General features: G+C 40.9%; 1 protein-coding gene across 3 annotated transcripts in view; it reads right to left on the bottom strand.

Annotated features, from left to right (window-relative positions):
• atrnl1a (attractin-like 1a) overlaps positions 1-12,161 on the bottom strand; it is a 332,702-nt gene that overhangs the window by 51,346 nt on the left and 269,195 nt on the right. For all 3 annotated transcript variants that reach the window (XM_082557490.1, XM_082557489.1, XM_082557491.1), the window contains one exon: positions 4,252-4,347. In XM_082557490.1, coding sequence (XP_082413616.1) covers positions 4,252-4,347 — 96 coding nt within the window. The remainder of the gene's footprint in view (positions 1-4,251; positions 4,348-12,161) is intronic.

The raw sequence follows: 12,161 nt of genomic DNA, 5'->3' as shown, positions 1-12,161 counted from the left end.
TGCAGTGCCAAGCATGGAAAGTGAAAGTCAGTTTCTGATTTGGTTGTTGTTTGAGCTCTAGACTGATTCAAGATGCAGCACTAAAAAAATTTAAGGCAGGGAGATGATCAGAGGTGTGTGTGTGTGTGTGTGTGTGCGTGTGTGTCCTAATCCGCCTGGGCAGATTGCTATCCTGCCATCCAGGAACAGATAAACATCAGAAATGCAAATCAATAATTACACATTGTGACTATTTCACAAACTGCAATGAGACTGCATTGATATTTTAATTGCCGTTTTGTCTGTTAATCAAGTGGATTTCACTAGCGATGCGTCCATGGATGGTCACATTTCTTTTCAATCCACAAGTTTCTTGTGAGACTCAAGAATAACAGAAGTAATGCAAAAAACAGAAGTAACCACAAACTCTGTCACCTTCTAATGGCCTTAACCAGTTACCGGAGCTGCCAGAGTCTCTGTTGTAGCTGCATTTCTTTATATTTGAGGTCGTTTTTGTGATATTCAACAAAGTCCACAAAGCTTGTGACTTAGTGGTGACCCACATTTTCCCATGGGGGCAGCCTTCCCTGTCTTCAGTACAGCTCCTGGAGAAAAGCTAGACCTTATAAAGTGTCTGCCCAGCAGTGCTCATTGTTGTAAAATCAAACCAATCAATTTTTCAATATGCTAGACAAGAGACAAGGTAGAAAAATGTTTCCCAATCTATGAACCAAATGAATCCCACTCATTCGCCATAACCACATCTTTTAACCCCACACTAGCGGTTTCATTATGGCCCGTTAAGTAATGTCACACTTTATCAACTTTTGAGGTTGAACTTAGATATATTTGTTCTTCTCAGATTCGCTGAAACCATGAAGCTTCCAACCAGCTGAACTAGTTTAACCTTTTTTTTTTTTCTTTCTTGTTTTGATATTTTCAAAAGCTCCGTTTCTCTTATTTAGGCTTAAGCTGAACTAAACCTGTCACAGCTCGGGAGGGAATGTGTTTGGGCTGTTAGTGAGTGTACTGCTGTTAAGGAAAGGGGTTATTTTAACAGTATGCAGCACAATACTGAATATATTTTCCCACAACTGTTGGAAGCAAACATCATTGTTCAGAATGCAATTCAATTCATTTCTCAGAAATGTTTCACTCTGGGTATTTGGATCCACTTGCCATTCAGTCTAATTACCACTCCACAGCCGATCTGTCTCTCTGTTTATTTAAACTCGGCAGGAATCACAAAACAGAGGTGACACCAGTATTTGAACAATAGCCTGCCGGAGAAGGGCACGGCTGATTTGGCAGTTACCATTTCACTGAGAGTGCTGCTTTCATGTCCTTTGCTCTCTTTGTACAAGAGGCTGATAGGAGCACTGGGGCCAGCTGCCTCTCTCAGGGCCCCTACTCCACCACCCAGACTGCCTCTGGAGGACCCTTCAGAGCCAGCAGATGAAGGTGAGGCGCCAGCATGTTGGACAATCACAGAGCGAGCCTGTTCTCACACAGGACAGTTAAGTGAAAAGTGAGCTATTGAAACCAGCTGCACTCTCTCCCCCTCAGCTTCCTATCTTCCCTGAGGTGTAAAATGGATGTTTTTAAGGTGAGCTGTGTTTGTCTACATCTGCTTGGCAGAGCATCTTAAAGACAATTTCATGTCGTCCTGTTTTCTTGCAAACCTTAAAGCCTGAGGGCGCCTGCAACATCACAGAAAGACATGCGAGTGTTTAATTTGTTTTCAGTCATTTCTATCAATTGCTGTGGCCCACACACACACACACACACACACACACACACACACACACACACACACACACTGAATGTCTGCAAATGTCCACTTAACACCATTTGCTCAGCAGCTCACCCACAGTTCACTTAGTACAGCATACTGTATTTTGTAGATCAATCTTTGAGCAGTTATCTTCTTTAAAAATTAAATCTTTTGTTTAGTTCTGTTTCAGAATGCCAACACACTTCTTTGCTTGGTCAATAGAAAATAAACAAACAGCCATTAGTATTCACACTGGCTTCAGTTCAGAGTCAAGGGAAGTTTGACTCTTTCTTCCAACCTTAAGGGCTGGAAAATATAATCCAACACAGGAGTTTTTATACACCACTCTGCATTCAGTCATTAGTTATTAATCTCTGACTCTCATCCACACCGTGTCTTTTGTCCTGTCCTCCTCCTCCTGCCTCCAATTGGGTCGCAACAAATGGCTGCCTCTTCTGAGCCTGGTTCTGCCAGAAGTTTCTTCCTGTTAAAAGGAAGTTTTTCCTTCCCACCGTCACCAAGTGTTTGCTCATAGAGGGTCATCTGATTGTTGGGGTTTTCTCAGTATTATTGTAGGGTCTTTACCTTACAATATAAAGCACCTTGAGGTGATTTTCAGTGTGATTTGGTGCTATATAAATAAACTCAAATTGATTTGAATTCAAATTAATTGAATTTAATTGAATTAAGATCCAAACAAGTGCAGTTTCTCTAATAACCACCTCAGGTTGTTTTCAAAAGAGGGTCAATATCCATAGCCTACAATAATGTCCAACTGTTCAGCAGAAAACACAACCAAGTTAAAAACAATATAACAAGACAAATACAAAAGAATCATCTTTTTAAACTTTACTCAGTCATACTGGTGACTAACATGGAGATGGTGTCGTAGGTGCCTGCAGCTAACAGGTGCCTTCCCATCTTAACCAGTCCCTGAACTGGACCGCTCCCCCTTTTTTGTGGAGACACACCTGTTTGACACACCAATGTGACACAGTTATAAAGTCTATGAATTAATATTGATAAACAATATGGAAACATTCCACCCTCCTGGACCAGAAGTGACAGTGGTGTCATACACATGAGTGGAGATCCTGTCACATTGGGAATTTTGGAAGATTAACCGAAGTCATTAATTGCTCCAAATTTTCTATAAAATGCACTGCTGTTTATTTTGTGGTTACAGCAGCCTCACTGAACAGGACTGAAAATGTATTTTCTTGTTTACTTGCAAAAAAACAAAAAAATACTACAAGTGAGTGCATGAGGAGGTTTTGTGCCTTTCCTTTGTGATCTGTATGTCAGACTCACTAAATATAAACAAAATGATGCACTTATTCTAAAAATATCTAACTGAATGAGAAAGATATTTCAACAGGAAAAAATCTTATGTTGTCTGGCAAATTATAAAAGAGAGTGGGGTAAAGGGTGTTTTTCACTTGAGCTCAGCGTTTCAGCTCTCTTAAGTTCTCGGCTCATGCACAGGCCTGCCTGTGTCCTGTGAACCAAAATGAGTTTGATTAAAAAAAAAAAAATACAACACAAAAAATGGTAAGTCTTCAAACCTAGCGGGTTAAGTCAGTTTGACTACACAAATTTTGCAGAACAAACCTGGCGTTCTACATTTTTATGACAAAGTTATGAGGTTATAAGTGCAACACCAGAGTATATACAGGTGCTTCCTGGCACAAGAGAGGGATTAGGAGGTTGTTTGTGCATAATTTGAACTCTGCTCAGATCCACCACACACTGCTGCTATGGCTGGCATGTACCTTCTGTAGCTCATTGTTTTCTAATGGCTACTTGAGAAACAATGGTATAACCACACTGTCATTCTGTCTGAACTGTCAAAGGTCGATTATTGACTTGGCCATGCACTGTGCTTTAGGAAGGCTCTGTGTATTCCAAATAAAAACCTTAATCATGTCACACTGTCTTTTTAAGCCTCTCCCTCTCACCAGACTTCCTTGTAGCTCTCGGTGCACTATCCCAATAGTTATGGCTTTGGTACAAGTGTTCTCAGTTATTGGGCCACCAGCAGGGATTACATGCCTAACTACATGGGAGATCTTTGGACTCCATCACTAATATCTGTTTTACTCTTTTGTTAAAGGAACTTGATCGCTTACTACATGGACTCATGTGAACAGTTTACTTTGATAACCTGCTGATGCTGATGATGTGAGATAATTCTTATCACAGCTCTTCACAACTTGAGCCTGATATTCCAAGTAGTTCAAAGGAAAAATCCAAATTGCAATTCAACACACAGACACAGTGTCTAGATCATGTTTTGCATCCACACATATCATTTCCACAACAGCAGCCATGACAGAAGGTCATAGGGCTAACAAAGTCATAACAGTATGAAGTCTGCTGATTTGAAAACACAACAAGTGTTAGACATGTCTTTTATCCATTGCAATGCTAAGAATTCACCCACGTGTTCAAGTCCTCTTTGGTTTTGTATATTTCTGTGTTTGTGCCTTTGTTCTGACCTGTAGCAGCTCCTCTTGGTCATCACCAACCTCCAGTGCTACAGTGACCGAGGCGAAGGGACGACTGGCCATCTGCTGTCGCTCTCTCATCAGCTGCTGTAGAGTGAGATGGGGGAAAAAAAGAAAATAGTTTTAATTTATTTATTTTCATGGATTTATTTCTGACAGATTACTGTGTCAGAACTCAAACACAGGTTGTTATTCTTTTACTGGATTTATCCTTGAGAAACTCTACAGGGAACAGCTGAAGGTTAAGTGCTTTGCTCAAGGGCATCCTAACAGTGCAAACTAAATGAGATTAAAGTGCTTCACAATTTCTCCATTGCCAAAAAAAACTCCCCAAAACCGATCAGGGTTGTTTGACAAAAGCAAACATGTTAAGGTGGTAAGAAAGAGAAGTAACAGGGCTAAGGAGTAATACTGACAAAAAGGATATCACTGGAAAGAAGGCCAGAAGTAACGAAGCAGTAAGAAAGAAGCAGGTAGATGAAGAAAAATGATAAAAAAGAAAGGAGGATTATGAAAATATAGGTTTAGGAGGAATGGAGGGGGGGCAGAGATCAAAGTAGATGCTTGCTTGACACACAGGAGGAAGGCAACGATGAGTGGGGAAAAGCAGCTGGTGGGGGAATGGTGGGAGTCAGAGGGGAGGAGGAGGAGGGCAGGCAAACTTCATTAATGAGGAAATGTCAGATGAACAAAGGCAGACAGCGAGGCCTTCATCAGCATGAGGTCCAAACGCTGACCGAAAACACAAACAAAGATACAGCACAGCATTTAAATGAAGAATGAAAAAGAAAGGAAGAGAAGAATCCTCCCACACAAAGTAAAACAGAGACACGCACCATCATCAATAAAGCTAAGGAGTCCATCTACACCTGAAAAATAACAACATGCTCACTGCATCTTCATCTCCCCTCTCCATCATTAGCTCGGTTTCCCAGCTCTTTCCAAATCAATACGGACATGTTAATGGGGTTTTGTTTCTACATTTAGCTTGGGGTTAGCCACCTGTTTTACACACAGAAGAACTCATTTCTAGCCAATTACATGCCAGGCAATAATCAGTATGTTTCTGGTCGTTTTGGCAGAAATTCTGCCTGATGCAGGCTGTGACATGTTAAGCAATGTTGGGAAGACAGAGGGAGTCGATCAAGTTTTTGGTCTCTAATGTGAATAACCTGAACATTGGAGGAGTTTGACTTAGCATGCAAAAACACTCACAGTAGGTCGAAGTAAAAAAAAAGAAAAAAAACCCACTTCACCACATCAGGATGCGATGAAGTGGTTTAAAACAGACTTTTCCTTATACTTCCTAACATTCTCTGCTTTAAGTCATCCAAGTACACAAATATCGGAAACAAGCCCAAAAGAAAAAGAAAAGAAAGACATTAGGAACAGAAGCACTGCAAGGATGTTAGAGAATATTTGAAATTGAAAGAAAAAGAAACAGATAACGAGGCATATCTCCAGCCCCCGCCCGCCTTGTGACCTTGAATTGGACAAGCAAAAGAAAATGGATGGATGGCGATAAAGAAAAAATGAAATGAAAGGAGCAAAACCAATAAAAGAAGCCAAAAGCACAGTACTAGATTAAGAAAGAGAAAAATAAAAACAAATTAACAACACAAGGTAAGGACAGGACAGGAAAAGGAGAAAAGCAAAGGAAAGAGAAAAAAGTGTAAACCCATCCTAAATATCAATGGCTTCTACACTCTGCTACACTTCTCTAAACTGAAGCAGCTCTCCTGCTGCTGTGTCCTCTCCTGTTGATGAGAAAAGGCTGCACACTGACATTAACTGGCTGTCAGGTGTTGTGCTAGCGCGCCGCCGGCTGCTCGATTGCCGGTGTCAGACTCTTTAAGCATGACTGAATAGTACACCTGTAGCTACATCAGCACAGTCAGGTGCTCCGGCGGCGGCAAGCGCTCTGCTAGCACGCTGCCATGCCGGCTAATGTGATGTCTTTCCTTGTTAGCTGTCACCACTGTGGGAATGCTGCTCACATGACAGCGAGTGCTTGCTAGCATCGCTGTTAGCCTCCTGCAGATGTCAGTTTAGATTTGTAAAAGACTAGCTGAGTAGGTGTGTGTGAGAGGAAGGGTGTCTGTGTACTGGAAGCTGTGGATGAGGTAAGAGATCCCCTTTAAGCGTTTTTAAACCTTTATGAGTGCGTCAGGATTTGTTATACTGCTGTAAAGGCAGGATAGGTGGCAGGGGGAAAGAAATAGGCCCAAAACTACTGAAAATAGGGTCCAGAGGTGCATCTGTTAGACACAGAGACATTTGTTAATCACCCTGATTACGTTTTTTAAAAAAAGGATTTATTTTAAAAATGTAGTGTGACAGACCTGTGATCAGCACCAAACCATCCCAGGCCTTTCAGATTGCATATTAGCCCCCTTGAAAAACTATTCATAAGTAACACTCAGACTCATTGGCACAATTTTGAATGTGAAGGTCACTACTATACATGCAAATGTGCCTCTAGTCTGTACTGTCTGGAGTAACTGAACCTAAGTGGGCGACGGTGCTACGCTGTTGGTAAGTAATGAAATGTCAGCCATATTTCTGGATTTCGTCCGTCACGCTTTAGTGTTGATTTCCTTTTTGTTTTCAGAATTTAATAATAATGGATTGCATTTATATAGCGCTTTACAATTCCACTATTCATTCACTCTCACATTCACACACTGGTGGAGGCAAGCTACAGTTGTAGCCACAGCTCGGCTCGAACCGGCAACCTTCCGATTACAAGACGAACTGCCAACTCTTGAGCCACGATCGCCCAAACATTTACAGTAGTCATTTGATGTATTAACAGTATTCATGTGCAGTTTACCATTATGCAAATCTTGAGAGCTTGGAAATAGACAATCTATTCTTTAGGTTTGCAAAGATGTTTCACTTCAAGACCTTTATGCAAACTTATTAAGCTTATTCAGCTTCCAGACTCCTAGTACACCAAAACTAATATATCTGATAAGAAGAACCACCGTCTGGCCAATTAGGATGTCAGTGTGGTGAATAAACTGGATTGCTTCTGTTTTATATATTAGCCTAGCAATCCTAACTTTGGTTGATGGTTCACTAACCATCCAAAACTTCACTGCTATTTCATTTATCCATCTTTGTTTAAAGCTTAAAAAACAAAATCATATGCTGTATGCTGAATGCATATCCCTCATCCTAATAAATTATCTTTCCATTTACATTATTACTTTTTGTAACATCGGAGTTTCTACCACTTCTTATTCTTAGCTGTGCTGGTATTGGAAAATTTGGGCTTGAAAATTCCTAATTAATTCATCCTTAACTGGATCCCTTAATATTTCTTTAAGTTTCCAAAATTAAGGCTGTTTGGTTTAGTTTAGACAAGGATTACGGTGTGAAGAAGACATTAGACCATTAAACAAAGTCTCCTTCCTGATAGCTTTTACCGCAGTATGGTAGCTGAGCTGTTTATACACCGTTTGCGTGCACCCATGTGCAAGTTTGTGTTATGCGAGGTGTTCTCTCTGCTCTTTATTCCCTAAAGCTGTTGCTCCTCTGTTAGTGAGATTAGACAAACTGGTCAAGGTGAGCCGGGTCACATCTGCGTGTGTGAGCGCTGCAACCTGAAAAATGAGTCTAGACAGTGGAATTATGTTTAGACATAAAAAGTGGGTTTAATATTCATGTCTGGGGTAAGTTTTCAAGTGTACTGAAGATGCAAGTGTGTACGTGGTACCTCCAAACGTCTTTATATATACACATAAATACAAAGAAAAAATACAAATATACATTTTGGTCAGAAAAAGACCACTTGTCTGTCTATGTCTGTGTGTGAGTGCTTGTGCATGTGTTGCGAGTTTAATGCCCTCTTTGACAAGTCCTTGAGCAGGCAACAAGGACAAGACAGCGGCCATCTCCTCTGTCTGCCCGTCGGACTGTAAATCAGCCATAAAACAGCTAATTAACTCTGCTGTGCTGTAAACAAGCAGTGCCACACCACACACCACCGAGATGACAAAAGAGGGCGAAGAGCAAAGAAAGCCTATGCGAGTATGTGTTTAAGTTACAGTTAGAAATATTATCCAATTTTCCTGCAAGGGCTTTAGCTGGGTACCTGAAATCCCAAACTAAATCAGAGAAAGACACAAAGCTGATATTTTTCAGGTAATACTGGCGTTTCTTCACATTTTTTACTCCATATCAAATATGTTTGTGTTTAGTTAGCCATGAGGGGCGGGACAAAATCCACACATTTATTCATCCAGCCATCTCAGTTGGACAGACAGACGCATAAACAGCCAAGAGAAAAAATGAGAGTGCTGCGACAATGAAGCCAATCACATGCTGAATTATGTTTCACAGAACACCGCTCAACCATAGTAGCACCTGCAAGCTCAAACTGCCAGTCCTGTTAGGCTGGAAATATCTGTGTAATGTGATGTTTGTTGATTTCAGATCTACTCCTGTCTAATGATGGGTTTCCTAGCACCACAAGTGTCCCTCTTCTACTGTGGCAGCAGTTAAAGCTTTGTGAGGGCACAGCTATAGAAAGGTTAGTAAACCCATCCATGTATGTGGGTGTTTGCATGATTGTAGGTCTTTGTTGGGGGGGTGGGGGGTGTAATACAACACCAAGCACTCAGTAACCATCAGCCCCTAATTGGTGGTACTACAAAAACAAAACCAGCATGCGTTTGTCAGTGTACACGCAAAGCTAATGAAAATCCACAAACTCCAAGAGAGACCAGTGACATACAAAGGCAGACAACCTGACACTTTAACAAGGAAAGAGGGGAAGGTGGGACTACAAACATAATAGGAACTGACTACCAGGAATATAAGCACATGAGAAATGAGACAGGTGGGAAAAAATGGGGTGGACAGGAAGAAAAACAAATATAGGAAGTCACAGGAAGGTGACTTACATGAATGAAAACTGTAATAACACCTGCAAATCTTCGGACGCAAACAACCGCCGCTCAAAATGACCAATGCGGCTATCCAGTCTTTGGCAGATTATCGGCTCACTCAGTGTGATAAACCGGCCAGTCCAGTTAGACGTTTTTTAGTGATTGTTTCCTGTCCGTTATTTCCCCCGCTTCCCCAGCCCGCCTCAGATTTTATCTCATGTGCACCAACCCCCTTAGACAGACACCACTTATTTCCTGTCAGCTTGGACCACCACTCACCTACTGGCTATTGGCATTCATTTCCGGTACTGCTCCTCGCTCGCCCCCTGCCCATCCACCACCAGCCTCCTCTCGGACCAAGGTCTCTCCTACTGCCTCCTCCTCTGCCCGACTAGCTTGGATTCCAAGGATCTCATTATTACTTTGTGTACACGCTACCTGACACATTCTCCCTGATTACTCTGCCCCGTCTAACTGCCCTCACCTGTTTCGCAGATTTGCCCAACCCCTTGCTGCCGATATTACCCCTGACCAGTCTCTTAGCCAAGTTAGGAAGACTCTTAAGGATGGCTTGTTTCACCTGCATGGAGAGCTCCTTTAACCGCATCTTGTCTGCTCACACTGTGAGATTATTATATTAACTTATACCACGTTGTACCCCTAATTAAAGATTGTAAAATCATTATGTAGTTTTAGGTTGCATTTAACTCCTGACAACTATTAGATTTATTAGACTGATTTGTATTACATTAGACTGCTGATTTATTGTGAATGAATTAAATTGTTTTATGATGCATTATACTGCTGATTTATAAGAAATACTGTTTTCGGAGAATCATGGCCTTATTTGTCTGATTAGAAAAGAACAGAACATACTGCACAGGAGGCGAAGGTCAAAACTTAGGCTCACTGAGAGAGAAAGAATGTGGATGTTTAGGTTTTATGACTTTGGAGGGGGGCTGACGCTATAAGAATGTGAGAAACTGTCAGACACTTCGAGATCTGGCGGACACCCTCCTGTACACATCTCCCGTCTGGGCGTTTATGGTCGAAGTGTTGTAGGGAATAATGAGAATTGTATGGAATAAAGAGATTGTTGATTGAGCATTTTTATACACCGAGTGTTGTTCTTCCTTCAGTCCAAAGATCAAAGAATTGGGATATATTCAACAACACCAAAAACTTCCAAATACAAGAACCACACCTCAAATCAACCCTGAAGGAATTGACCACACCTACCCATGAAGAAGCCTTTGAGTCAGTTGTCCAATTACTTTTGGTCCCTTTAAAAAGGGCGTCGCACATAAGGAGCTGAAACTCCTAAACCTGTCATCCAGTTTGACTGTGGATTGTGAAATGCTGTTCAGTAATATAAAGTTTTGATTCCTGCATTGAATGTGCAAATCTGTTATAAAATGAAGCCTTACTGATAAAGCAGAGGAGAATAGCATAGCAAGCCTCACATTTCCCCTGTAGAGGGAATGCAACATCAGCGTCCATGTCCCCACAGTCTATCTGTAACCTAACTAGATGGTTTCATCAATTCCACCGAAGGCTGCAAGTTTAGTTGTGATTAATGTGTTAATCAGAGATACAAGAGAAACCACCTCTTCTGGACAAGGCTTAATAACTCTTACAGACTGCTCCCAGTGCAAAGAATTTCACTCTGTTGCAAGGTATGCTTCAAAAGTAGTGTTATAACTAATGATAAGTGTCCCAGAATAAGTAGCACTTTAAATTGTAGGAAAAAAAACAACTTGTAGTTCTTATAATGGCTGCTGCTAAAAACTGATTTTTTTAAAGAAATTAGTGTAAAATGTTCAAATCAAATATTCCCGCAGGCCTTGTTGAAACTGATGTTACAGAATCACCCAATGTCCCATAAAGAGTGTAATATAGTTCTGCTTGAAAGAGTGTCTACTGTGTGCCTCAAAGGGAAATGCAAATGTGCGAAGGAGCAGATGAAAAGGGTGACTGTGACAGTACATTTTATGGTTCAGTTAAGTTTTAATGTAAAATCTGGTCAAGCAATATGTGATTTCGTAAAATAAAGTCTTCTCTTCTGTGTCAGTAGAGCAGGACAAGCCTATTCATCCGTTAGATGTGACAAATTACAATTTCAGGTTTGGAATCTTTTTGAGGAAAATTACAATAGGAACAAAAGTTGGTTATCAGTCCCTTGGCTACAGGAATAGCAGTCATCTGAAACTGATTTCGCCCCCTTTGATTATAAGCAAAGATTAAGAGAGTGATATGCTTTCATGGTGTTTAAAAATCACTGCTCTGGCTTTGATCTGGGTCTTGGCCTATTTGTGTCATTATGCATGTGAACATAATTATCTGTTTCGAAGAAGCGGGATAAAGTTCAGTTTTAGGTAAATTAAAAGTCCTTTTTTAGTAAGACAGTCCTTTTAAAGGTTTCCTTGCAAAGAATACATACCATCATCGTGCCTGAGTGGGTTTCCCCCGAAGAGTTCAAAGATATGAGTATTAATAAAAACTTCAACGATGAAAAGCAGTGTGAATATTTTTGTCTGTATAGTTTTATGATAAAGAGTTGTAGTAACAATGGCACTGGTAAAGTGATGGATAAATTATTCTTAATGTTTCTGGGTAAGATAAGATAAAAAGGAAACACATCTCTGAGAACCATATCCAATCCTGAAAATGCATATATAGTAAGATTGACTTAAGATTGTGGATAATACCGCGGAAGCACTAGCTGGTAGTCGGGCCGTACGCGTGTCTTAGTGCAGTTGAACATCCACAAAGTCCGCTTGTCGTCGAAAAACAAACAGGCAAACATTTATTTCCACAGTTTTGAAATACAGTGATCCGTTTGAATGTTCCTGTACACTGCAAACACGGTAAGAAATTGTTTTTCTCCACAGCTAGTTAAAGCCCCCGTTGCTCCACACTGCCCGTCGCGAACGCTCCCCCCGTGCACAGTTACCGTGTGTTAAAGGAACAGTACGTAAAAATTAAATAAGGCAAGAAAAAAAATAC

Source organism: Aulonocara stuartgranti, assembly GCF_965226115.1.
Source record: "Aulonocara stuartgranti genome assembly, chromosome: 13".
Lineage (NCBI taxonomy): Eukaryota > Metazoa > Chordata > Actinopteri > Cichliformes > Cichlidae > Aulonocara > Aulonocara stuartgranti.
This window is presented reverse-complemented; position numbering and strand designations above follow the sequence as displayed.